General features: G+C 37.1%; 2 protein-coding genes across 2 annotated transcripts; both read right to left on the minus strand.

Annotated features, from left to right (window-relative positions):
• Positions 1 to 733: 733 nt before the first annotated feature.
• LOC142342862 (uncharacterized) lies at positions 734 to 5,253 on the minus strand. The gene is made up of 3 exons (XM_075394496.1): positions 4,586 to 5,253; positions 2,443 to 4,205; positions 734 to 1,980 (listed from the first exon to the last, which is right to left on the minus strand). Exons 1-3 carry the CDS (start codon positions 4,746 to 4,748, stop codon positions 1,813 to 1,815), a joined length of 2,094 nt encoding a protein of 697 aa, XP_075250611.1. The 5' UTR covers positions 4,749 to 5,253; the 3' UTR covers positions 734 to 1,812.
• A 9,758-nt stretch (positions 5,254 to 15,011) lies between these two features.
• LOC142342283 (mitochondrial GTPase 1-like) lies at positions 15,012 to 25,815 on the minus strand. Its single transcript, XM_075393569.1, has 3 exons — positions 25,433 to 25,815; positions 25,183 to 25,359; positions 15,012 to 16,282 (listed from the first exon to the last, which is right to left on the minus strand). The coding sequence occupies exons 1-3, from the start codon at positions 25,785 to 25,787 to the stop codon at positions 15,702 to 15,704; spliced, it is 1,113 nt and encodes a 370-aa protein (XP_075249684.1). The 5' UTR covers positions 25,788 to 25,815; the 3' UTR covers positions 15,012 to 15,701.
• Positions 25,816 to 26,247: the final 432 nt, after the last annotated feature.

Consider the following 26,247-nt stretch of genomic DNA (forward strand, 5'->3'; position numbering starts at 1 on the left):
AGTATATTTAACACAACACAATTCGACTCCTCTGGTTTAAAAACACGCTTACGATGCTCGCTATTTAACACCAACAGCTGATTAATGTATATATTCTTGACAAATCCCTTCAAAAATGGAAGTAGAACTATATGTACTGAAAAATTAGGAAACGCATTTTCAAGTCGAATGCAAATCTGTTTAAGACAGCAACATATTATCCACAATCAGGTATTATCAATAACCAATGAAACTAAAGTTTTGACCAGAATTTTCCGCAAGCTCATCTCCATACATCATTAAACCGAAAAGCTGATAATAGCGACTTGGCTTTAAAGCCATTGTCTGTTTGCTTCATCATAGTTCTTAATGGTGTTGGGTGCTTAGACTTACCCAGCTGTTTTCTAAACAAATTTTGCTCGCATTTAGGGTGTGCTCTTCGAATGGTGATGCCAGTCATTCAACAAATGGAGCTAAAAACATGTGACACATGTTTCCGATTTGGAAACAACTTTTGATTTTATCACGGCAATATTCAGGAAACAAAATTTGCTATGAGCTTTTTCCTTCAATTTATGAGTTCTTCGCCGGATTTGTCTGGATAACATTTTTTGATTGCAACTATCATACGTCATCCAGAGGAAGCTCAAAATGAGGAAGTTCCAAAAATTCTAACTTCTCATCATAATTTTGGGACCAAACTTAAATGGCATTCGCGTTTGCTGTCCTGTAAATACTTTGAGATAATAAAAAACATAGATTAAATTTAAATTAGGATAACTTCTAATATGTTCTACAAATCTACAAATTAGAACAAAAATGACTTCAAATTACATGAAGTATTTGGAAACTGTTTGGTAAATTTTTCCAAGAAACATCTAAGAATATCATCAGGGGAAAAAGCGCAATTTGTTCAACAATATCCATCGGTTTGTAGCGGGACAAATTCTCATCACAATGAAGTTAAACTAGCTTTTAACGTCAGTAGCCAGATTTGACGTTCACATTACATGTTGAAAAAATGCTTTCAGCCCCTGAACTATGACTAATTATAAATAATTTAATTGATAGCAGCAAAATGGTGAAATAGAACAAAAGTAATAGTAAGGACAGAATAAGAAGGCAAGCAACATACTAATATGCATCTGTTATTGCATTACAAAGCTTGATAATGATATAACTTATTTATCGCACCACATACTCGTATCATATTTGTAGACTTACATCCGGTACCAAATTTAAACCCAAATTTGCTTCAAATAACTTTTCATTTTAAGAAAATTTAAGTTTCTCAACTTAGTTCAACAGCCATATATATCGTGTAAAGATTTGACAGTACTTCAGTTGAGAAAATCTTTCAGTTGAAAATTTTTTCTACAGTCATAAAGTTAGGCGATGCTTAAATTCACGTGATATCTTAGTCCCACTTACGGCTAAACAGGGGTAGTAAGGGGATCATGATTTTCAGGTGCTTTCAAAAACTTAAAACAGGTCATGTGGTTCCTCAGCGGTAATTATCGGCAAAAGAAAAAACTGATCAGGAAACTAGTCAGATATCTTTAATATTAGTCTTGTACTACAGGAAATGTGTGACAGCTTTAACATTACAAGAGTCAGTTTTAAAACTGACACCTTTTGATTAGCATGATCATAATATACCGTAATATTGGAAAAGTCATATTACAGAGTTACCTTCTCCCAATTATTTTTAAAACATTTTTTGGCATATATAGTTTATTCTCTTAGACCACTGAATTGTATCGCGTTATTAGTTGTAAAAACTTCTCTCGCGCATTCTATATTTTATCACTCGGAATAAGTTTGTGGTACATATTACATGAGTCCCTCGAGTGACCGTTCGGTTCTTTCTGTGGCCAGTTGAGAATCGAGCAGTTTGACACAGTCTGGAACGTAGATATATTCAGTCGGCACGTGTCGAGTAAGAGATGTCAGACACGACACAAACTTAAGCTTCTTCTCAAATTTGTTGCTGGTGAAAACCTAAAAAAGTCAATCAATATAAAAACTGAATCAGCGCAGCCCAAAAACTAACTCACACTGAATAGACGCTAAAATCGATCGCGAGGGTGACGAAATCTTATTAATTTTGGTTCTTTCAAATATATAAATATACCCCCCAACGATATCAGCCCATCACTATGGTATATTTACGATAATAATTGGGGGATGGGGCTATACATTATATGAACACTAAGCTTGGGGAGTGGGGTGTCAAAATTGGAACGACCCATCATGCCTTAAAAATCCCAAACTATGTCAATTGGCTAAATACTGAAATTAAATACAATCCCCTTTTTACGCAATAAAAGCAAAAAGAAAAGACATGCAGCATCGTAGTTGTGCTGTTTCGGGGTTAATTCTTTTGTGCTTAAAAGTTAGTGCGTGAGGTAATGAATGCGGTATATAGGGGAAAGCGTTACGAATACCTCTACCACTCCTCACCTTGGCAAGTTTCATTCCAGTCTTCACCCAGAAATCCGGATGTACCAAATAGAGGGCCTGAAGATGTTTACGCACTCTGTGATCGATATGAGAAAAGCACTTCTTCAGCCAATTCAAGCTAGGCGTCACCGAGTCATCAGCACCCCCATGTAAATACACCAACACGTAGTCGCCCGTTATTAACAACTGTATGGAACTGATAACATACAAAAACAAATTTTCTAGAATATATTTGTAATCTGGTCGTTTCTTCTCAGGCATGTAGCAAGCTGAGAATACTAAAATCATCTGGCCAGTATGCGTAAATCCTCCATGAGACAAAACCTTTTTGAAAGGATCTAAAACTTTCATGTCAATTCGCTTCTCGGTTCCATTGATGTAGGTTACACGCCACCGTCTAGTTGCTTGGATATTGATTGAGGTATCAATTAGTTTATCGTCAAATAGGTCTTCATTCACGGACGAGTCACGGCGCCTAACATCGTCAACTCCTCCAAACCCTCCTCCCAGCTCCTGGTCATCCCACTCGAACTCGTACCCTCCGGAGGCCCCTGGAGTGTGGGCGATCTGGGAATCCTCAAGGTCAATTCCGTACTCTTCCTCTAACCGTCTCTTTTGTTCTGCAAAAGTTTCCCGCATTTCATCTACATCAACATCTTCTGAATCACTAAAAAGAACTGAAGAGTTCTTGGCAAGATCTGAGATTTCATCATCTTGCCATTCGTCAAATAGTTTAATGTTCTGTTCGCTTTCTGATGGAATTAATCTAGTTTTTGGCTGGTTAATTTTAGGCGTTGGTTGGACCAGTTTCAGATACCTATTACGTTCTTGGCATTCACGTTGTGACGCGAGTAAAGGTTCTCTGTAATCGATATCTGTCGGCATAAATCTCGGTATTTCAAAGTCAACTATCTGGCGTTTTGTATTGCGGGTTTGGGGTTCGATTCTTGGTTTTCCTGTTTCAGATGAATTGTGGCCTAAGCTAGCTGTTAACATTGCAGTGGTCAAAGGATCTGTAATGCACTCTTGAGCACCCTTGGTCGAGGTCCCTCTAAGTGCCTGGCTCCTTAAGTGGTTCAGCCTGGATGTATGGAAAGTTTGGTGCTTCACAAATTTTGTCACCATCTTGTGATACTCTTCACGTGAATTAGGTAACTCTGAAATGTACGCATGATATTTAGAGGAATCGACGCCATCAGCTATCATTTCCTGGCAGAGATTTGAGGCTACTACATTTTCGTTGTGCAAATCAAAAAGGTAATCATCCACATTAATGTTGACACCTGGCTGCGCTTTAGTCACTTCGGTTGGAATTTCATTCGAGGTTAATTCTTCATCAGCATCAACTATCGAGTCCATATGCTGGATAAATTCTTCATTCTGTTTCCTGAATAATTCAAAAGCCTCTTCGGTTCCCGGTAAATCGGTTCTGTCATAGCCTATACGTCCCAGATCGTCGTCATTATCAAGTTCTGGTAATGTCCCTCGATTCCTCTCGACTTGATCATCTTCTAAACTGTCTTGTTCAATGTTCTCCGATACGACATTTTCTTCGCCATCATCCTCCACAGTTAAGTTATTGTCTAACTTGGAGAGAAGTTCTTGGGTGTCCAAAAGAGTTGCACCCGTGGATGGAGGAACAGAGAACCGGGAGAATGCACTATCAACCGAGTAACTGTTGGGTGGAGTCTGAGGGTAGCTGGAACCATGGGACCTCGGAGACAGGGATCCACTTGTGAGAGAGTAGATTCCTGATGTCACACCTAGTACATAAAAAACCGTTTTATGTAAAGCTTCCTGTATTATAAATCATCAGACTCCTTTGAAGTCAATTTTAGTGTATAACTGCACCCGGCCTCCACTAAGTTCGAATGGATCAGTTAATTCCCCATTTCTGTTCAAACTGGATACAGGGTGCCATAAATAACAAGGTGAAGACAAAACACTAGATCCCAGTAACTGTTGAAAACAAAAGCATTATCTAATCTAGATCATCTAAACAAAAAATTGACCAACAAAAACATAGGCCAGAACCAATAATCTTTGGAAGCAAAATTTGAAGCTCCAAAAAATTGTAGCATTACTTCTATATTAGATAGTTGATGTACCGCTGCCTTGATCAAAAAATCGAAATCCTTATAACCTGTAGATAATGTTCCTGCAGGTGACGCTGATGACTCATTTGCTGCACTTTGCAACCCGTGTCCGACCGCTCCAGGTGACGGGTTTCCGCTGTTGTCATCCGGAGGTACGGGTGTTTCCTGTTCATCAGCAGGAGGGAACACAATTTGTGTCGTATCAGCCATTTTGGTCACAACGATTTGCTACTGTTACGCTGTGGCTGAATAGGATGTCTTGGCAACTAGCGAAAAGACATACGAAGGAAATAAAAAACAGCCTCATCTAAAAATAGGGAATCGCGCAGTTGCTTCATGATTTGCAAAACAATTCATCCACGCAGTAAAAAAACGTAAAGCAGGTCAATAAGCACAAACGAAAGGTAATAAATGGCTCGTTAGTAAAGCATTTAGACAATTAGACACGCTTTCATTGCTGCTTTAAAAACAAAAGACATTTTGAAGGCAATCTATTCAACAGTCACCGAGCGAATCCTTTCAATAAAACGTCATGAACTTTTGACAAAAGCTTTTAAAAAAGCCTCGTAGAGAAAGCAAAATTAGAAAAAAAATGGAAAAAAAATCAAAATTCCACGGGAATTGAACTCATTATTTCCATAGGAAGCAATGCTTCCAGCTAAGTATGGTAAGAATGGTATAAAATTGTGACGGATGAAGGAATTCTAATCGCACCAAATTAAAGTGACACAATTTAGCGACAGCAGCGACTAACACATGTTTAACTCCATTCAATACATTATGCATAAATTCTGCACATTTTCACATTTTGCAACGCATACTTGTTCCAACGCAACTAAGGAGATACAACAAATACTTTTGAGCTCAGCAAAAATAGAACAAACATTACATGACTTCCATAATAGAGCTACAGAACCAGTTGCTACGGCAGACAAGATGCTTTATAGTTCAATAGCCGGATAAAAACCTCAAACTAAAAGTGATAACACCAGACTACTAGAAAAAAAATTATTGAGCTTGAACTTAATTCAATTTGGTTTAAGGAAACTGAAGGCTAAAAACTGCAAATAACACATTTTGATTTTCTTCTACACCTGAACAGCGTGATGCTTACGTTAGCTGATCGGTCGCATAGTTTGTCGTACATTCCACATTGACACATGAAAAAATCAGTGTTTGTGTAACATTTGCGTGATGAGTCGCATGATGTTCTGCCGAAATTTACATATTCCCTATTTCTTGAGTCACGTATTCCCCATTGTTTACGTATTCCCTAACCAAGAGTCAAGTAATTAGAACAAGACCATAGTATGAGGGCACTTAAATCATTCTAAATTTCTTCCAATCATAGATTAGAAGAGCAATATTTACTGGGGGCACAGAACATAAACAATATTGTTAGAATATACTAAAACCAAAACCGCTCCTAGCAAATAACACATTGCGTTTTAAACAACTTTTACAAATTGGGTTCCAACCGATAGGTAAGCGTTGTATAAGAGCCACGAATCTTGTTCATAACCAAAATGGCTTATTTTTACACAACAGTGATGTGTGATCCACTGAGTCAAAAGCCTCGGTACCACCCCAACTGAACAATTATTTGTTCCATCTTCTCCCTAAACTGCAAAAGCATCCCGTACAAAATTAGCAGTTTGGGTAATCGTTGAATGCCCTGACCAAAATCGACCTTGCCGAATGCTTATCCAATATTCTACTTTAAATATATGTAGAAGAAGAACACTTCTCCCAAAATTAAAGATGAACTTACAAGAATTCAAATTGGTTGACATTTCTCATTACCCGCACGCGATCACTTTTCTGTGAATAGGTGTACCTGCAGCATACTTCCACGCCTGTTCAGACACACCAAAAATGGCGCTAAAATTATTGTCCATTTATTGTGAGCAACCGTAGCAAGCAGTAACAGCTGCCTAGGGCGCATAAAAGAAGATGCGCAAATCTTTTACATCAATAAAACAAAATTTGGCATACTGATCTCATTACCGTGCACCATCTTCAGATTTCAGATGACGTTGAGAGGACGTTGATACTATTCATTCGGTTCTACAGAGCACTGCCAAATAACTTATGAATTTCACTTCGCATTGTGAGCGATGCTGAACGAATACTTTCTTAAGAACTGACCCAAAAGATAGGTCCTGCTTACCTATACAATATCGACTAATGTTGAACAGCTGAATTGCACATATTCGCACCACAAAAAGGAATAAGTACGTATCAGCAATAAAAGGCAAAAAACGAAAAAAAGCAGATCAAAGTCAACAATGAGCTCAGTCTGTGGTATCCGACTGATTGTCGATGACACGCTGAAAATATACAGTGAAAATTCAATAGAAGAAGCTAAATAACGACAAAGAGTAGTATAGGATTGCGAAGTGTAAAACTAAAACTATATGGTTATAAAAATTAGCTAAGACAATTAAGCAGGAAAGTTAATTCCTTATTATTCCAACCCACTTAGGTGGGGGAGAACTATACAATCAAATGGGTTTTTAGTTCAGTCAATTTTGACCGATCGATATATTCATCGTAGAAAGTTGTGATTGGTATCATTAGAAAGCCCGTACAGCGTAGAAAACGGAAATGAAAAGATTTTTCTGTATTTCGTTTTTTCTAGGCAGTTATCGAGTTTCAAATATTTGTGGACATTGGAATGATATTCCTAGTTTTTGTTCACATTTTAGGGAATTTTTGCCGATTTTTTGTTAATTTTGCTAAAATTTGTTAATTTTGTTAACAATGGTGCTTTTCATTTCGCGTAAAGAAACAGAGGAGAGTGGCTAACACTTTTGATCAGACCATTTTAGCTTACAAACTGGTTTTTCTAATATTTAGCCTTGGTTTAATCCAAAATGGCCTTAAAAGTTTCTTGGGCTAACTTTTTTCAAATTTGCCGGAGGTACAAACCTCAAACTGCTGACAAACGTTTGAATCAATTCAAAAAAGGTCAGTTTTTTGCAAAGTTAAAACAATCATTATCCTAACTGAATCTTTGAATTTTGATATATTGACATTTTGTCGCCAAAGTATCTCTTGGTTACTAATGGAAGAATACTAATGGAGAGAATATAATGATTTCTATGTCCTCAACAATGTTTTTTTCTTTTCGAATAAAATTCTTCTGTTTTACTCGCCTTTCTTACAATCTCAAGACTGAGTATCAATAAATAAAGACAGAGCTGGCTTCCCTAAATGGTAAACTTGAACCTATATAATGCTTCCAGTTGACGCGTAATGGCTCTTGTGTTTTTGAATATATTTGCTTTAGAAAGTCTTTTTAAACTTTTCCACTAATCTCAAAATTCTGCCACTTCCTTCTGGTGAGTGAAAGTAAAGTCTTTCTAGAGGCTATTACTTTTAACTACTGGCTTAATTGCTTCGATACCACGGGTTCTAAATACTTTTTTGACTTTTGGACGCCGTTTTGGAAGCCCTTTTTGCTGCCCTGTCCAATTATCATTTTGATAACAGATCACATAACGTTTGCAAGAAAACGCATGTATACAAATAGATTTTTTTAGTGAATAGCGTATGATTTTAACGGCTTTAACGAGCTATCTCACATTCTGGATACTGGTAGGTCTTAGCGGCGTCTTCTGGAGACATAAACAACCGTATTTCATGCTCTAAGTTGGTTGCTTATGGAACCAATGACCTGAAATTTTTTGTTTTGAACAATTTGGTCGACCTTTTGAACTCTGCCCCTTTCTGTTTTTCTTTCTGACTACGTGTATCTTAGTTTTATTATTGACATCTCCCATCCACTTTGGGCAGAGCAAACAATAATTATTTTTTGTTTTTATGTTGTTGTTTTGTTGCAACAAAAATGACGTTTTCCATTAGCTTTGATGATGAGAACTGTTAATCATATACAATGGCATTAATGAATATCACATGGTTTCAACTACTTCAAAACCGTTTTCTCGCAAGTTTAAACTGAATACTGGATTTCTAGATGCATTTGTCAGTCTCTATTGTAGTCTTATGGCAAATGCTGGATGAGACAAATAAATGGTTCCCTGTATAAACGAATAAAAGCGGATATTCAGTATTTTCAGTTGAGAGCTAATGCTTTTTTTTTACTTCGAAATTATTTTTAAAACGTATTTTCAAATTTTGCTCTTTTTGTACTCTTTCTGTGTTCTTGTTACATAGTCCCAGTAAGAACCGGCCGCAACAAGAAATGTAAGTTTCATGTTCCAAGAAACATGTAAGTTTCATTTTGCTGATGCCAAATGTTAATTGATGTCTTAGTTGATACTTTTTAGACTTTTGTCTGGTATTATGTGTTGACAATTCCAGTTTTCCATTACGCCTTTGTAAAACATTAGATATCAATTTTTGATCGCAAATAAGTTTTTTAATTGATTTTGTTGTTTAACTTGTCTCCTATTTTCAACAATGACAAGTATCATCGGTTCTCCAAGGTGGCATTATTTATAACATTTTCTCGCTGCTAACGAATGCTCTTATCGGCTCCGATGAATAACATAAGACTATCTAGTATTTGCAGTTGACAGCTGATGGTTGACTTTTCTTCCTTTTATTCGTGCTCTTCTTACAACGCATTGTTAAGGTAAGGTCACATCTGCTTTGAGATGAAGTACAAGTTGATTTCTTTTAGTTTAGATTTTGAGTTAGACGGGAATTGATGTAGTCTGTGCGCATGTTTTATTCTCCTTACGATTTGACCTTAGCCTCGGAAGTTGTCTTTTATCCTCTAAAATTCATTTTTGTAACCTCTTAGGATAAAACTCGACATTAATGCGTTTGAAGTGCCCTCCCATATTCGACTGGTGACGTTCAACTGATAAAATGTTTACTAGCTGGCAAAGCGATGGGAGCAAGCAGTAGCTTTCAATCTTGTTACCCATCCTTTCGAATTGCTCTCCTAAATCAAAGAACTTTCTACTGATGATAAAGTTGGTCCGCTGAATGAGGGGTGAATTTAGTGGCTATCAATATTTTGTCATACTCCGTAATATTTTCTTCACAAAAGTAGGGAACGATTATACACCACATGGGTTAGAGGAGCCTGTTTCTACAGGGATTCGGGACAGACGTCAAGGAAAGCTTAACTCGAAGCGAGGAAAGCTGGAATTGAGCATAATGTCTATTAAAATCTGTGCTCAGTGAGCAAATTAGGTCTCTGACTGAAAATCGCGGAAATATTGAACCAGTTTTAAGGCAATGACGAGAGGCCCGGACAGAAATGTCTTAGCATTGAGAAACAATTATACTGCCACAACCAGCTCCATTCTGTTAGCCCGATATGTGTGAGAACTATCCTACCCATTTGTAGGATTCGGTTATGCTTCACGATCAAAATGGGGAGCTAATACCCTTCGCAAGAGGCATCGATGTTTCTCGGAGCCAGGTGTCGTGACCTCGACACTACATACATCAAGGCGTAGCGAAAGCATTACATTCCATGACAATCAACAGCCTAATATACAACAGGATAGGTATGTAAACCAGGAATTAAATGCCTGAAAGTAGCCAGAATTTTGCTTTTTTTTTCAAAAACAGCGATCGTAGCGACCCCACAAACTATTGAACAATCTCACTACTTCCAACAACTTAACTAAATACTTTTATTGATCTAAAAAAGCTCTCGATAGTGAATCATGAGCCATTTCTTAAAATGTGTGAACACTACGGACTTGGAGGAATGGTACTCAACAATCCTGATCTCGGAATTTAACAGACCGACTTCAATATATTAAAAAAGGCAACGTTGAATCTGCAAAGAAAAGCGTCAGATGTGGTCTACCTCAATGACATTCCAACCAAAAAATCAAAAGAAAGCAGGACTACACTATATGCTGACGATGAAGCTGTTTTTAATAAAGATAGTATTGAGAATGTAGGGATAAAACACGACGCCACATTTGACGCAGTTGCGAATGGGTTTCATAAAATTAAATAAAAATTAACACAATACATGGTGTCCGGAAAAAGTGACCCAGCACAAACCAAAAATCGATCGAGCAGAAATCGAAGAAACCATCTCTTTTATTTTAAGGCAACTAGTTGAAATTCAAAGACTAAATAAATTACGCCAAAAAGAAGCTTATAAAGTTCTGCTCTCTATTTTACAGATTGCGCCTTATTTTTACGAGAACACAGCTTCTAAGGAATTTCAAAATTTATGTCAAACCAAATGTAAAATATGAAATTTTAATCTACAGATCTACTAACAAAACTTTTTTTAAAAACCAATCAACGAGTTGATAAAAAGAATCTTAAGGTAATTTTGAGGAAACGTAAGCACGAGTCCACTGAGCAAATACGAGTCCACTAGGCCAAATGTTTTCAGCCATAATAGCGGACTCCGATTTGAATGAAATGATGGAGAGAAAACGTGGAGAGTATTTACAAGCTGGTAGACAAAGATTCGATAGTAATTCTCTGACAGTAAGAGTTCATCTGATGCTAAAATTGGCACTGAATTACAACAATTCATTTTTTGAAGATGTTAGAACAATAAAAAAAATCAAACGTAAAAGGATTTTGCCATACATTTTTGGATCCTTATATAATTGGTAGCCAGGAGTTGCTAAACAATTTCGTTCATATACATTGGCGCAAATAAATAAATTTTGGTCGTTAAAAATGCCGTTTTTTCAATAGTTAACCTGTATTCGATTTGATAAATTTTTATAACCAAAATTTTTTCCAACTAAAATTGAACATCTTCTGCGAGGCGCCTGAAAACAAACCAGATAGGTTTAATGGCGACCTTGTAGTGTCACACATTGTAATCAATTGTATCTGTACAATGAATCTAATTTTGACTATTGTATGGTATTGCACTACGAACAATTTATTATTGTTACTCAAAATACTCACAGATCCTTCTTAATGAGAATCTGGACTTGCTGAGCGGGCATCCTTTGTGGGTGGCTACACTTATATTGAAAATTGTATATTGAGAAATGCATCGCTCAAGTGAGGACTTGCCAATACCTACATGACAACGAAGAACTCAACCATTGCTGATAGATCATCTCGCTCGGCCGCCATCGAATCAGATGACTCGACATCAGATGATCGATGGCAGGGTAGCAAGAGTAGCCGGAAAACTCAACCTCTTCCGGGTGGCCTCAAAAGAGCACGCTTCAATCGCAGAACATCAAAAGCATAGTTCAAGAGTGTGAATCCGTTTAAAAGGCAAGATTGCTTGTCGATTACCATTACAAAGGCTCAAACAGTTTTCAAAAATATCCATGGAAGTGAGTTAATGTTTTTAAATTTTTTTTTCAAATAACTCATCATAAACACAGTCAACAAATAAAAAGTCAGTGGCAATTAGATGTCAGGAAGAAGATTTCAAAAAGGTAAAGGGATAGATATTGAAGCTTCTAAAAACAAAAGAGCGTTCAATATAATAAGTAATACTTCACTATTTGCTACAATTATTTCGTCACAGAAGACTTATCGGGCTTCTACGCAGGATTTCTCCAAGAAATTAGAGCGTGGTGTAAGAATTACAAGACGGTTCCTGCGAGTCTGTGCATAGTACAGAATGTTCCAACATACAACTCAAGGTTGCAAAAACAACTTTTAATTCTGTCACAAACACAAAAGCAACAACACCAAAACATCATTTGAAAGATTTTCTTTTTGACAATGGGTCAATACTCAAGGTTAGTCACTTTTCATATAGATCTTCTGTCTTTTTTTGTCTTTTTTCTAAGAAAAACTAGATGTGGACTTAATGAGGCAATTGTATTGCTAAATTTAATTTCAAAATTAATTTTGCAAAAACTACTTTTAAATTCTGTCAGAGAAACCGTTGGGAGTATCCAAAAGCATATGAATTGGAGAAAGTTACCTGTGCTGTTTGAACCAAAAAATATGCCGTCTTTTTCAGACGAAGAAGGCAGACAAAATCAAAAACTCTTCACCCAGGGATATTCAAGCAACAAGGTTACTAGAGAAGTTTATTAAGCGAGTTCAAGCATCGACGTCTCGTAGAAGTTTATTAAGGAGATGCTTAAATCATACGTCTCAAAGATATGTTTCAGTGAAGCATAATTTAGAACAATACCGTCCAGACAGAAACAGTTTAACTCTTTCCATAAAAATGTAATTTCTGCAAACGAATATTTAATTTTAATTGGCATGAAACTGTTCTCACGCTCTCCCTCTCCTGCTATTTTATCCCGCAATCGGCAGAAATTATTATTCGCATCAGAGAAATATGAGAAAACCAAAAAAACCCCAAAAGATATGCTCCTATAAAATACGACTAAATAGCTCCAGTATGGACCCATTCATGACGCCCTACAAGAAGCAGAAAAATCGGATAAATTCTTGGGAAAAGTGAGGCGCTGCGTAAAAATATGAGCATTTCTAAATATTGAAAATGTTGAAACAAATCCCGTGCGATAGCAGCTCTAACTGAAAAACCAGGACGTGCAACGACTTTAATAGAATTCTTATCAATAAGCAGACATTAATTTGGCCTGAATTATTAAAGTACGATGAAAATATCTATTTGCAGTGACATAATACAGCTTTCAAAAACAGGCAGATAATGACCCGTTTCGTAAAAAATATTGTGTTCCACAAAATGTATTTCTGCCGCTTTGGAGCAATTATTATGATTCATAGGAAATGAGATTTTATGTTTTGTGTGAGGGACATTCAAGCGATAAAAGTATAAAGGATTAAAGCAATTAAAAGGTAATTGAAAGCAATCTGATAGAATCGGTTACATGACAATTTACCTAATGCCATTATATCCAATGCGAAAATACCCAATGCAATTATACCCAATTCACATGGATGTTTTCGTTCAATAAGCCGAGTACTAACTAGCAGAAAATAGTTCTTAAACGTATGATTTAACAAGCAGATAATTTAATCCCATGTTCGGTTGTGATAGTTTCATATTAAGTCCCACGGGCCGCTGAGGCATGGCCATGACCATTAAGCATAATACTTTAATCAGTTGTTCGGTTCTGATATTTTCATATCAAGTCCCACGGGCCACTGAGGCATGGCCATTAAGTATGTTAAAACATACGGGTAATAGTGACTGCTAATTTGTTGTCGGATTATTGAACGAAAATATCAAAGTACATTGGGCATAATGGCACTGGGTATAATTTCATTTGGTAAATTGTCCCGATACCGATAAAATCTGATAGCATTAATTGCACCATTTCGACCACGGCTCCGTTGAGTAATGGCAGATTTTGCAGACCTTTATTTAGCAATGCTTAAATCGCTATTTTTTTGGCCATGAACAAAGTAAATTCTGCAGACTGGCATTTGAATTTAAGTGACCAGCAATTGTCAAGCTCTCCATCCCATGCTAATTTACTCCGCGATCGACAGAAACCATTCTTCCTAGCACAAAAACCTTGAAGCCTGCAAAAATTTTAAAACATAACCCGACAAATGTCGGAAGAATTGCTCTTGAACGACAGGCGAGGCAATTTAATTCAGGGTCTGTAGCCTATATCCATTGTTCTTTATGTGTGCAAAAAAAGCTTGCCCCCAACGGGATTCGCACCTCTGACCTCCCGATCCATAGGCACCCGCACTAACCACTGCGCTAAGAGTCACTTATTATACCTATACTGCAACCAATTATATATTAGCAACAAACTTTACTTCGGAGTGAGAGCAATAGAGATCACTCAAAATGATGAACGAAAGCGTAAAAAGTCACTTGATAAGTCAAAGAATGTTCTAGAAGAAAAGTGCAGAATTGTCAAGCGAAAAATTTGCATACAAAAAGACACGCACGTTTACAACAATTGCTATGAACTTCGTTCAAGAGCAATTAATATATGCTCCTATAAGATACAGCTTGAATTTGTACCCACTTAAAAAGTTCGCTGATATGCAGAAAAATCAGACATTTGATGGAGAAAAACAGGCTTCTTGCAAAAAAACTTTACAGTCTCTAAATAATGAAACTTATGAAACGAATCCTGTGCGAAGGCAGATTTTACCAATTTTACCATGCCTTGAACTTCAATTCGACATCTTAAATAGAATCTATACCATTGGGCAGACATAATTAACGCCTGAAAAATCCATGTAAGATCAGAATACTTCCCAATATTCAAATATATCAAATCTGAAAGCTATAATTCAAGTTACGCGTTAAAGCTTTCGAAAACGGGCACACAAATCCTTTGCCACAAAAATGTATTTTTTACAGCTTTGGAGTAATTATTATCATTCTCATGAAAAGATATAACTGTGTAGGGGACACTCAAGCGAAAAGGGGTATTCAGGATTAAGAGTCAATTGAAAGCAATTTTTGTAAATTCCGGCAGCATTTCAAGAATGAATTTGAGCATAAAAACGTTACGTAATGAAAAATTTTGTAAAAATTTCTTGAAAGTTTCTTAAACAATACGTCAAATTTTTCAGTGTAGCATAATTTGGAATAAACCCCTTCACACTTAAACACTTAAAACTTCATTTCCGACAAAATATTTTAATTGTTGCAAATGCACATTTAATTTAAATGATATGAAATTGTTGTCAGGCTTTCGACTTCCCCCTATATCGGCCCGCGATAGGCAGACATCATAATTCATATCAAAGAAATCTTGAAAATCCAAAAACATGCTATTATAAGCTACGGTTGAACAGTTCCTATATGGACCCACTCATAACGTCCTCTATAATGCCAAGAAAAATAAGATATTTCCAGAAAAACAGGCCTCGCGTAAAATGTGGGCCTCGATTTCACTTAAATATTGAAACCTTTGAAACGAATCATGTGCCAACCCAGACTTTTCCCGAAATACGGAGGCTTGAACTTCAGATAGAATTCATATCATTGAACAGACATAATTTTTGGCCTAAATAAGTCATGCATGATAACAACATTACCCAACATTCGAATAGATAAAATCTGAAAGAGCTACTTCCATTGACATGATAAAGCTTTCAAAAACGGGCACACAATGACCCTTTTTTAAAATCTCTTTCCAGAAAAATGTTTTAATTTTTCTTGAAAAAATAAAGTCCTATTTCAACTTTGCTCTGTAACAGCGCAAAACATCAAGAAGAGAGAACGATTATCCTGTTAGAGCTTCCAACGATGAGGCTGTCATTGCTTCCACACATAATTCGGACAGCTGTACAAATACTTTAATCCGACAACTATCCAGTGGAGCTGATTAAATTAGTCACATCACCTATAAGTCGTCGTTTGTCTTCTTTTGACTGCTCATTTGAAGTTGTAACCTCATCACCGCTATCATTAAGTTCACTTTGTACTTCAATATTTCCAAGGAAATACGTTTCATTCACTTCATATTCTCTAACGTTAGTTTTCGGTTTCACTTCATCAAATGGAATTTTCCCTAGATATCCTTTTCGGAATTGTGACAAAAATCTCAGCGAGGCTCCTGACCAATCGTATCGTCTCAAATATGAGCCACTCGAAATAAGCATGTGACCATCTTCAGCTATTTTTGTCAGCAGGTCTCCGATGTTATCAGTCGGCTCTTTTAGTCCAAAAAACTTGACATAATTGAAGACTTCATAACTGTTTAACTGGTAGAGTAAGTAATCGGCAATACATTCATTTTCAAGAGAGGGTTTAACGTAGTCGAAAATTGCGAGTTTCATGCCTGTATCTATGCATGATATAGAGGGTGGCAAAATTCCTGGCGTGTCGTACAAAAACACAGGAGGGTAGTCCACAATTTTGACACGTTCCATTAAAGCGCGAGTTACACCTGAAAGTATCATTGATCATTATCTTATCCAACAGCAATACACCATTTAGTGCTCTTAAATTGCTATCTGAAGATTACTCGTGTACAAAGGTGTGTAGTAACAAGGTGTTCTGGTATAATACTAATAACTTTTTAATCAAAAAGTTTGCTTGTTGCGTGTGCATGCACTACAGTTTTTCTAAGTTTTTCAGGTGGGTTTCTACAAGCGGATGGATGGCAAAGCAGTTCTTCTTTTTTCTTCAGATACGAGGTCGACAACTTTTAGGTAAGTATTCAACAAAATAATGTTTTTTACAATAATAAAGCCAAAAAAGATGTGTTTAGTGAAGAAATAGGGCGTCACTCCCCCCTCCTCAGGGAAACTTCCGGACTTGAAAAAATATGTCGACATTTTGGTCGACGTCCAAAAATGTCGACATTCATTGGTCGACGTCCAAAAATATTTCGATACAATTCGGCCACAAGACTCCAGTCCCAAATGTAATTGTTCCGTGTATAGAATTATGATGGCATCGTTAGAAAAATTGAAAATATGATGAGGCAACTATATAATGTCTTTTGGCGAATATATACTGGCTGTAGAAAATTGAATCCATTCGAAGTCATTGTTTGTCGGGGGCGTATGGAATAGAGCAAGATTGTAATCCAAATGAGAGTTGGCAGTTGTTGGAGCCGTTGATCAGAAAGAAGTTTGTCGAAAGGGCTTTTTAGTTTTACAATAACACTGCACCTTAAACTGGGGATACGAGTGTGAAAGCATCGTACTGACTTTAGATGATGGCACATTCATACTACTGCGGCGAGACAGGGATGGCTTATACAGTTTCATCTTATTGTCCTCGAAATGAAAAATTTCATACTGGTTCTTCCATTGCTGATACACATTATGAATTTCGGTGACATCATCAGACTTGACTACAAGACAATGGCGAACATTATCATGTTTGAGGAGCGAAGGCATGTATTTTCGTATGATGTCAAATCTGTGGTAGGCCCAGATGAAGGCAATATGAAGGAATAGGTTCAGAACAAAAACAATTATGGTAAGTGATAATGACAGTTTGATGGGAACATATTCTTTTAATTCAGATCGAAAAGTCGGTTTCAACTTGGACATGTCCATTGTCAGAGGTTGAGCAATCCTCACGAGATCTTCACTAGTTTTTATCTTAGGGCTTCTCAGAAGTTCTGCTCGCACTTTCCTCAAAAGTGTTACGCCTGCCTCTGTTCGGGTTTCAAAGTACGGTAAGTCTTTAACATCCGGAACTGCTCCTATCAGATGTTCGAGCGGGTCTGGCAGTTGTACATCAAGGAATTTTGCAGGAATTTTATCGCAGCTCTCCAGATCAGATCTTATTTTGATGTTGTCTCCCACTATCACTTGGAAATCACAGGCAACAGTAATTATACAAATTTTGCAACCGGGAATTAGTCGATTCCGCGATTTGTGTTGCTCCTGTAGGCTGTACTCTCGCATTTCGTAGGTGTCGATTGCAGAGGTGAGCAGCCATATGCCGTATCCCAAGTTGTCTGCCTGTACTTGTGTCGGGAGGTAGAATACCTCTGTATCGCAAGTTTCAGCGGCTTTTAGGGAAGAGCTTAGAAATTGTGTCGCGAGACATGAGGGGTGATTTACTTGAGATGCTAGCGGCTCGTGGCAAATTTTGTACCAGGAGGATCCTAGGCAGCTGTCGTACTGTGCTTGAGAGATCGTCATCGATTCCATTTGATCCTCGGAAATTGCAAGATATGGGTCTTCTATAACCCATTTAATTGCCATTCGAGGTTCTGTCAGTGGCATTGGTACCACTCGAGCACTGTAAGTTGAAAATACTGTTTGGCGAGATGCAAGTGGAATCGTAAGGGTTAATATCAATCCTTCATTGACCGTTACAACATCGCGCAACAGCTTAGCATCATAATAGGACAATGTCTGAATTTGGCGGTATTACCAGTGAGAGCCTGCTGCCTGAGAGAACAAGTTCGTCTCCGACTGATTGAAGAATTGCCAGTAGTGATTCTTTGGGAACTAGGGACATCGGGAGGTGTTGCTGAAGAAGAGTTGGTATAGCATTCAAGACGTTCATTCGGTATGTATAGATTGCAGATCGATAACTTTTTACATCAGAGTATAGGAGTGACAGTATAAATGCCATGGTATCAAAGTTAAAATTTACTTGCTGATTCGAAAAGAGCATCTGAGTGATTCCTGATACTGCTAATGCTCCTATATGAGCGCCTCGTCGTACACGGCTCCCTTTTTCTCGGTTGGCATTCGGATAACCGAAACATCCCGTTTGGATTGGTTCATTTCGTGTTCAATTTTATGAAACATCCAGTTCACGTTGAATGATGAGTGATTTGATTGAAAATGAGAAGCAAAGTCAAGTGGACAATGGGAAGATGGAAGACTCCACATGTGATTTAGTTTATCAAGCATTGTCACTATTTCTGGTTTCAGCGTGAAATTATATGAGGGAAATGGGACCAGAAACTGTACAGGAATAAATTTTTGTGCCAAAAGAATTTTTGACTCTTCATTAAATAGAATTCCTTTTTTTAAAACATCGTCGAATTCGTGTTCGTAGTCAGTCACAATAGTTTGGGTTAGGGCAAATAAGGTTAAGGTTAGGAGGGTTAGGGTGTCAGCAAGCCTCGTCTAAACAAACTTCTCTTTATTATAATTAACTGCTGTGTTTGTGTTTTAGATGTAAAATTTAGCTCCTCTTGTATTGAGTTGAGTGGAAACAGGTAAAAGATGGAAGTGTGTGTTCTCCCTGTGTAAGTAATCTTGCTGTTTTCAGTTCCTTGTTATGTTGAAATTTGTTCTTGCCTCTGCTCTCTTAGCAGTCAGCTTGTGCTGTACTGTTATCGAGTGGCGAGGCCACATCTTGAATTGCTGTCACAACGGCTCATTCATTGAGATGGACAACACAAAGGTGTGGGCCGGCTGTTGACAACACAAGTGTGAATTGGTTGTCAGTCATCACAATAATTGTGTCAGCTGTTTGCTGCTGTCAATTCTCTGTCTTCACTTTTCACTATTTAGTGTACTTAGTCCATACTCATTTCTAGACTGACTATTGATTACCGTTGGACTTAATTCTTAGTGTACTTTAGAAATACTTCAGCTTTGTTTTAGATATTTGTGCTTTGGTGTTTTAGTTTTTGCTTAGAACTCTGTGGATAACTTGACTTTCGACTCTAAACTTTCACATCTCAGAGAATTTGGTGAACGCTTTCAGAGCTAAAAATTTTTCAGATAATTTTCATGAAGCGAACTTTAAAGAGTGGTTGTGTTAGACCAGAAGGTGTCAACGTTTTACATGATGTTGTTCAAAACACATCGAATCTCCACAAGGTTTTATCTGTCAGTAATGTGGAGGCTATTGACCGAACAAAACCTGCTTTGGTTGAGTCTGTTAAGTGTATTAAGTACACTTCTGACAACACTCAGGTAAAAAATTATCAACTGTTCTCATAATTTTCATAAGTTTATTAGCCAGAAAATTTCTCTTTTGTTTTAGCGAACTATTGACAAATTGGTCTCAGTTGATCGATTGAAAAATAGTTATGACATTTCGGGAACCAGAACTGGAGAATTCGGCCCTTATGTTTATATGGGTCTTTTTCCAAAAAATCCATGTGATTACAAAGTCACAGTGCCAAAAGAATCCCAAATTTCCAATCTTTCTTATGGTTACTTGCTGGTCACCCAAGGAAAAAATTTTACACGTTGGCATTCGGATTTCACTGAAGCTACAGATTGCCTGACTACGCTGTACGGCCAAGGTGAAAAATTTTGGTTTTTTGCTCCTCCTGGGTCTGTTGCAAAACAGCTCGAAGATGGATACATTTTTGCTTATCAATTTAAAGAATGTACTGAACAATATAGTGACAAAATCACTTTTTGTAAGCAACGAGTTGGGGATTCCGTTTATCTCCCGTATGGATGGTTACACAGTGTAGTTACAGTTAACAACATCGGAGGCTGTACCTCATTACTATCAGTTGGTTTAAAAGTCCCAGAAGAACGTCGTTCCGCTACTTGGAAATTGGTTACAAATAATCTGCCTCTAGGGAAGCGAAGACAGATAGTAAAAGAAGCTGGCCCAGTTACTTCTACTGCTTCATTAAATTGAAGACGTATTATGACTACTGCAAAGTTTTTCCGAATAGCTTGTAATTTCTTTTAGTTTTTCAGTGCTTGATTAAGTTAAAACATGTTGAAATCAATTCAGTACTGGGAACTCATTTCCTATGAGTGTACTAGTGATGAAACGTTGTACAGCTGCACTATTGATTGCAGAAAAATGCATATTGAAAATATCGATTGCAATTTCAGCATATTTTTGGCTGGAAGAGAAAAAAATTTTTTTATTCCCTATCTTAATACGTGGGGGGAATTGAGTTTTTTCCGTTTTTATGGTTACTATGGGTCCACTGGTGGTAAAGGCTGTGGTAGAGTCAGCTATCATGCAAGGAGAGCCCAGAGATTTTTTGGAAAATCAAGAGTTAATTTTTGCACCCGGGGAGAGAAAAAATTTTTTATCCCCAATCTTAATACATGGGGGAATTCAGTTTTCCCGATCTTTATAGTAAATGGGGGTCCCCTGGTGATGAAACTTGGTAGGAAAGACTAACGTCCGGTCAGGAGAGCCTAGTAAATTTTTGAAAATTTAGAGTTCAAAATTGTCGCCGGAGAGAGAAAAAATTTTTTATCCCGTATCTTAATACATAGGGAAAAATAAAATTTTTCAACAACTCAAAAACTACTAGTACCCTGGTGATGAAATTTGCTCTGAATGTTTATGGGGTCTCAATTGTGCGTGGAAATTTATTTGTGTGCATATAACTTTTTTTTTAACCTCATTCTTGTCTTTTAGCTTTTTGATTAGATTGTATCAGGTACATACATCAGGAACTCAATGCGAATGGAAACATAAAATATTATTATGATTGACTACGTTTAATATCAAACTAATATTATATTCGCTTTTTATATGTATGTAAATATCTAATTTGACATTTCGAAAGGTTTCTAAAATCATTTTACAAACGATAGGCCAATTTCTACTATCACTTTCACAGTCGATTTGAGAGATGGATAATTGATTAACTTTATTGTTTTGAACATGCCGACGTAAGCTTAAGAGACAAGTGAGTATCACATTTTTTGAGAATGGTTGATTTTTTGACATTTTTGTGACTAAGCTGTAAACAGATCTGTAATTCTTTTTGTCTTCAAAAGAAAGAAAAGTTATTTGAATTTTGTGTCCTTTCGACTCGTTGCTAGGTAAGAGCTTCAAGTCAGTTAATTTCTGATAGGGATTATCAGCCGTTACCGCTTGAGCAATTGAGTACGTAGAGTCAGAAATTTTCTGTGTTGTAAAGAATATCTGTGGATTAGGTCCAATAATAGCACTGAGATGACCTTGTTTGCTTTTTCTTTATTCAACTTACTTTTTCGCCTGGCTCCTACAACTAAATTATGCAAGGGTGACGACTGTTTATGTGATGATTGTGTTTTTGTTGAAGTTTTGTAGCGCGTGAAGGTCCTTGTTAATAGGCTAATCTCTTCGTGCTGTCTCTCGATGACTCTATAATTTTTTGGCGTTTCTGTTCTTTCGACAAGTTGGAGACGGGAATCAATATTCCTCCATCTCCTAACGAGATATTTACCGTTTTCCTTTTTGATTGAGTTACGGCTAGTTTTGGTATTTTTGTGGAGTCTGGATGAAATGTAACCCTTGTATTCACATTTTTCTGCGAAATAGGGGTTTCGAGTGTACATTCATGTCTTATCCTCGGAGATATTTGTTGATTGATTCCGGAAAGTCGGCGAAAGGAAATTCTGTTCACTCTTCTTGCATTCCTCCTGTATTGACCATTGGATGTACATCTTCTGCTGGATCTCGGTTTTCGTGAACTTCAATTTCAAAATCACTGTCTGACTCCAAAAGGATTTCTGGAGGTTCAGGAAAATTGAGAAGTTCTTTCGGTTCTGCTGGTTGTCTTGGTTGAGCAACCGCTGTTGGAAGCAGTACAGCTGGTAGTGGTACTGGTCCCGGTGCAGCTACTGTTCATGATAGTTCAGTGTAGTTGTGACAGGTTGACTTTCTTCCTGCTCAATTTGTTCTGGAACATCACTGATAAAAGTTCTGCTCAATTTCCTCATCGAACATTTCTGGTTCTTGACGATATTTTCCCAATACTGGATCTGATACAAAATTGTCAGGGCTGATGTCTTCTAAATCAACTGGAGCTTCTGTAGGTTCGTAAGGTCTAAGTGTAATCCGATGAAGGCATTGTGTAAAGTTTGTTCCAACTTTACGAATTAGATAATTTGAATTCGTTAAAACTTTCCACTCGGTATAATGGTATCCAGACATGCATTGATTTGCTTCCAAAATCAGATTGATGGGATAATTTAGGATTTAAAATGAGACAGTACGTATGAAGTTTTAATGGATTTGCGTTTGCTTTAGCGTCATAATAAGTGCGATATTTGTGGTAGCTTTCAATGAGTGAAGATTTTTCTGCAAACTTTTGTTGCATTGCATCCTGTAATTCAATCACAAAATCAGATTTGGGATCCAGCGTTTTAATTGCTTTGTTATTGAATCTAACGTCAAGTGGTTTTACTGGTTCTCTTCCATGGAATATTGCCGTTGGAGAACATCCAATTGACGTGTAGTATGAGGTGTTGTGAATGTAAGTAGCAAGAGGTACATGTGCCAATTGGACCACTGGCTTAAGAATGCGCTTCAGTGCTCTATGAGCTCACTCAACTACTCCTACACTCAGCGTGTTTTAAAGTTGCATGTCCAATTTTTATTTCTAACAGTTTTGCTAATTCATGCATGAGTTCTGCTACTTAGTTTGTACCTAAATCTGAAATGATTGTATGGGGAATATAGCTGTGCTGAAAAAATATTTTTGTGAGTTCAGTTGCAATTACTGTTGCTGTGATTCTTGTCAGTGGTACGGCAAACAAACATTTTGAAAATACATCAATGCCTGTTAGTACGTATTTATATAGTGTTGATGGCAATGGGCTAACGATATCTATCTGAAGCAAGTCGCCTGGAAACGATTGCAATGACGATAGTGGTTGCAAAAAGGTTCGCAGGGCTTTGTTTGAAATTGCTTTTTGTTGTATGCATGTTAAACAATTTTTGATCATTTGATCAAATTACTCAACAAAACCTGGAAGGTAAAATCCTTTTCGCAACTCTTGCACTGTTCTAACTATTCCGACATGGCCTGCCGTAGGCGAATTGTGCAATATAACCTCTTTCCAAAGGTGCTTTGGTAGACAATATTGTAAGTATTTCACTTTTCCGGTGTGATCAAAAAATTGTCTGTGGAGAATGTTTTCAATTAGTACTAGGCGGTCAAATTGTTTTTTGTACTTTTTAAGAGCAAAGGATGCATATTGCAAATCATCAATATGGTTTTGAAGCTTCCACTGAACAACGCTTTTTATAACCTCATCCTTTGTTTGTTCCACTTTAAGATCTAATGGGTTAAGTTTTTCCAAAAGGTCATTGAGTTGATCAGATGGATCACGCATAGAATTGCGTTGATTTCATTTTTGCAATATTTGAGTCGGATTAAGCCTGAAATGTCATCTGTTTCGGTATTTGTTTTTGTTTGCAATTGTATTGCATAAGAAGGTCATCGGAAATTCCTTTTTGTTTGAGTTCAGAAATCACATTTTGACCTATTTGTGAGGAATTTGAACTAAACAAACTTTCGAAGGTTTCCAAACAACTCAAGAAAACATCAGGTGATTTTGCAACCGTTTCTATCTCAATTTCCTTAACAGGTATGCGATCTGATAATTTGAGCTGAATTGTCTGACTAGGGTCAGTTTGGACACGTGATAAAAAATCTGCGGCATAATTTGCTCTGCCGGGGATATGTGCAATTACAAGGTTAAATGACAAAATTCTGTCCAAGAAATTCCAAAGCGAAGGTGGAATTGCTTTTGAATGAAAAAATTGCGTCAAATTTTTATTATTAGTCAAGACTAAAACTGGTTTTTCTGTACCCCAGATAAAATGCGAGAAATGATCAAGGGCGAAATACAATCCCAAGAAGTAGTACAATCCCTTGTAGTATGAAATACAATGCCTTGTAGTATGTCGAGAATTTCAACTGAGATTCATTAAAAAGTTTTGTCCCGAAAGCTACTGGTGCATATAATTTTCGTTTTTTTGTTTTTTTGGTCTAGGATATAATCTTCAATCATCAGGACAAAGCCTGATCCGTAATAGCTAGCATCACATAATTACACATACTGTAAGCCTGGTTTTGCTAATCTTAGTGTTAAATTTGTAGCTTTTTGAAGATCTGTTTTCAAGATCTCTAGATTTTTGTCATGCTCATCAGTAATAAGTGTTCCACGTTTTTTCTCAACAGTTTATAAAATGGCAGCAGTTTCTCACCTAAATTAGGGATAAAATCTCTCAAAAATTGCAGAAATCCAATCAACCTTTTCACTTGTTTTACTGTGTTTGGCATGGTTAGTTTGCTCAAAAACTTTTTAATTCTTTCACTTTCTGGCTGAAAAGGTCGTCACTAGATTCGAACTACCTTTATTATGACCAACTTAAACGAAAATCTGACGATAGTTCAAAGTTTACAGTTAGTTTTAAAAACTTCAACTATATAACGAAATTATAAATTTGGTGGAGCTAAAGTTAATAATTCAAAATTTGAACGTCATTCGCTGAACAGAAGTATAGCTATTCTAATATTCTGTGCTATACCTGCTTAGGGTAATAAAGTGTTGAATGATAAGTAGTATTAGGTGCGGAAGTTAGCAATCAACGGCAAAACAAAAACAACACCTGACTTCAGTTAGAAGGGATGTTGCAAATTTGTACTCTCACCTGGTCTGGCACCCTCTTCTGCTACTTTGTGCTTCTTTCTAGCCATGTAAATTCGCCGCAGAGCGTTTATGATGGAGCTCTTCCCCACATTGGGAATTCCACACACCATCAGGCGGTAGTCGGGAACGAATTCTCGGTTGTAGCGGTCCTCATTGTTCACCACCTCTATTGATCGAGCTGAAGACATACAAACAAACTAATAGGGTATTTCAAGTTGGAACGAAAAAAACAACTTATCAAAAATACGTACCTACTAGGCCTTTTAATACTGGGTCTTTGTCCATTTTGGCATTACAAAATAAAACGTCTTTATAATCCTCCTCGGCCATTAACTGCTCCTTTATCACATTTCTCTGCCTTGAATTCCACAACGCCAAATCGGACTTGCATAGCAACAGAATCCTCGGTTTGATTCCGATACGGTGTTTGAATGTCTTGTTACGACCTGTGAATGGTATCCTGGCATCGTGCACTTCGAATAGACAGTCGACGTATTTCAGTACATGTTGCATTTTGTTCATGCCCCTCATCATGTGCCCCGGAAACCAGGACAGTTGATCCCGATTTGGAAACACAAACGAGGAGCGAAATGCCTTTGCTGCCATCACGTACTAAAATAAGTTAAAAGATCCAGCATAAAAACAAAATGAGCACATTCAATAAAATGAAGACATTAAGTGGCGCCCGTGCGAATTATCTTTGTCAGAAGAACAATAGTTGTTTTCGGATTTTCTCGTTGTCCAGAATTTTTATCTCATGATTCTAACTCAGTCCATTGCGCAATGCCCAACATCTGTCGTGGAGAAGACATGTTTTGTGTTCAACTTGGGGATAGCAAAAGCGTTAACTAAAATTTCCATTGATTCTATTTTAACATATATCAAATATCAAAAAATTAGCAAAAATTGATGAAAACTGGTAAAATCATTCCAAAGGAAGCCCCACTCAAGTTACTATGTCTGAGAAACTAAATATCCCGAAGATTAGTGACAACAATTGAATTATCATGTCTTAAATGTTTCAGTTCATACCTTTCATCATGTGATCTGGAAACCATCAAGAGAT

Source organism: Convolutriloba macropyga, chromosome 7 (genome assembly GCF_964194025.1).
Source record: "Convolutriloba macropyga chromosome 7, txConMacr16.3, whole genome shotgun sequence".
Classification (NCBI taxonomy): Eukaryota; Metazoa; Xenacoelomorpha; order Acoela; family Convolutidae; genus Convolutriloba; species Convolutriloba macropyga.

Coding starts and splice junctions, on each gene's coding strand:
- LOC142342862 (XM_075394496.1), bottom strand. CDS start 4,748: ATGGCTGATACGACACAAATTGTGTTCCCTCCTGCTGATGAACAGGAA. Junction 4,206..4,585: donor TGCAGGAACATTATCTACAG/GTTATAAGGATT, acceptor TTTATGTACTAG/GTGTGACATCAGGAATCTAC. Junction 1,981..2,442: donor CTGGAATGAAACTTGCCAAG/GTGAGGAGTGGT, acceptor TGACTTTTTTAG/GTTTTCACCAGCAACAAATT.
- LOC142342283 (XM_075393569.1), bottom strand. CDS start 25,787: ATGGCAGCAAAGGCATTTCGCTCCTCGTTTGTGTTTCCAAATCGGGAT. Junction 25,360..25,432: donor AGTATTAAAAGGCCTAGTAG/GTACGTATTTTT, acceptor GTATGTCTTCAG/CTCGATCAATAGAGGTGGTG. Junction 16,283..25,182: donor AGAAGAGGGTGCCAGACCAG/GTGAGAGTACAA, acceptor TGATACTTTCAG/GTGTAACTCGCGCTTTAATG.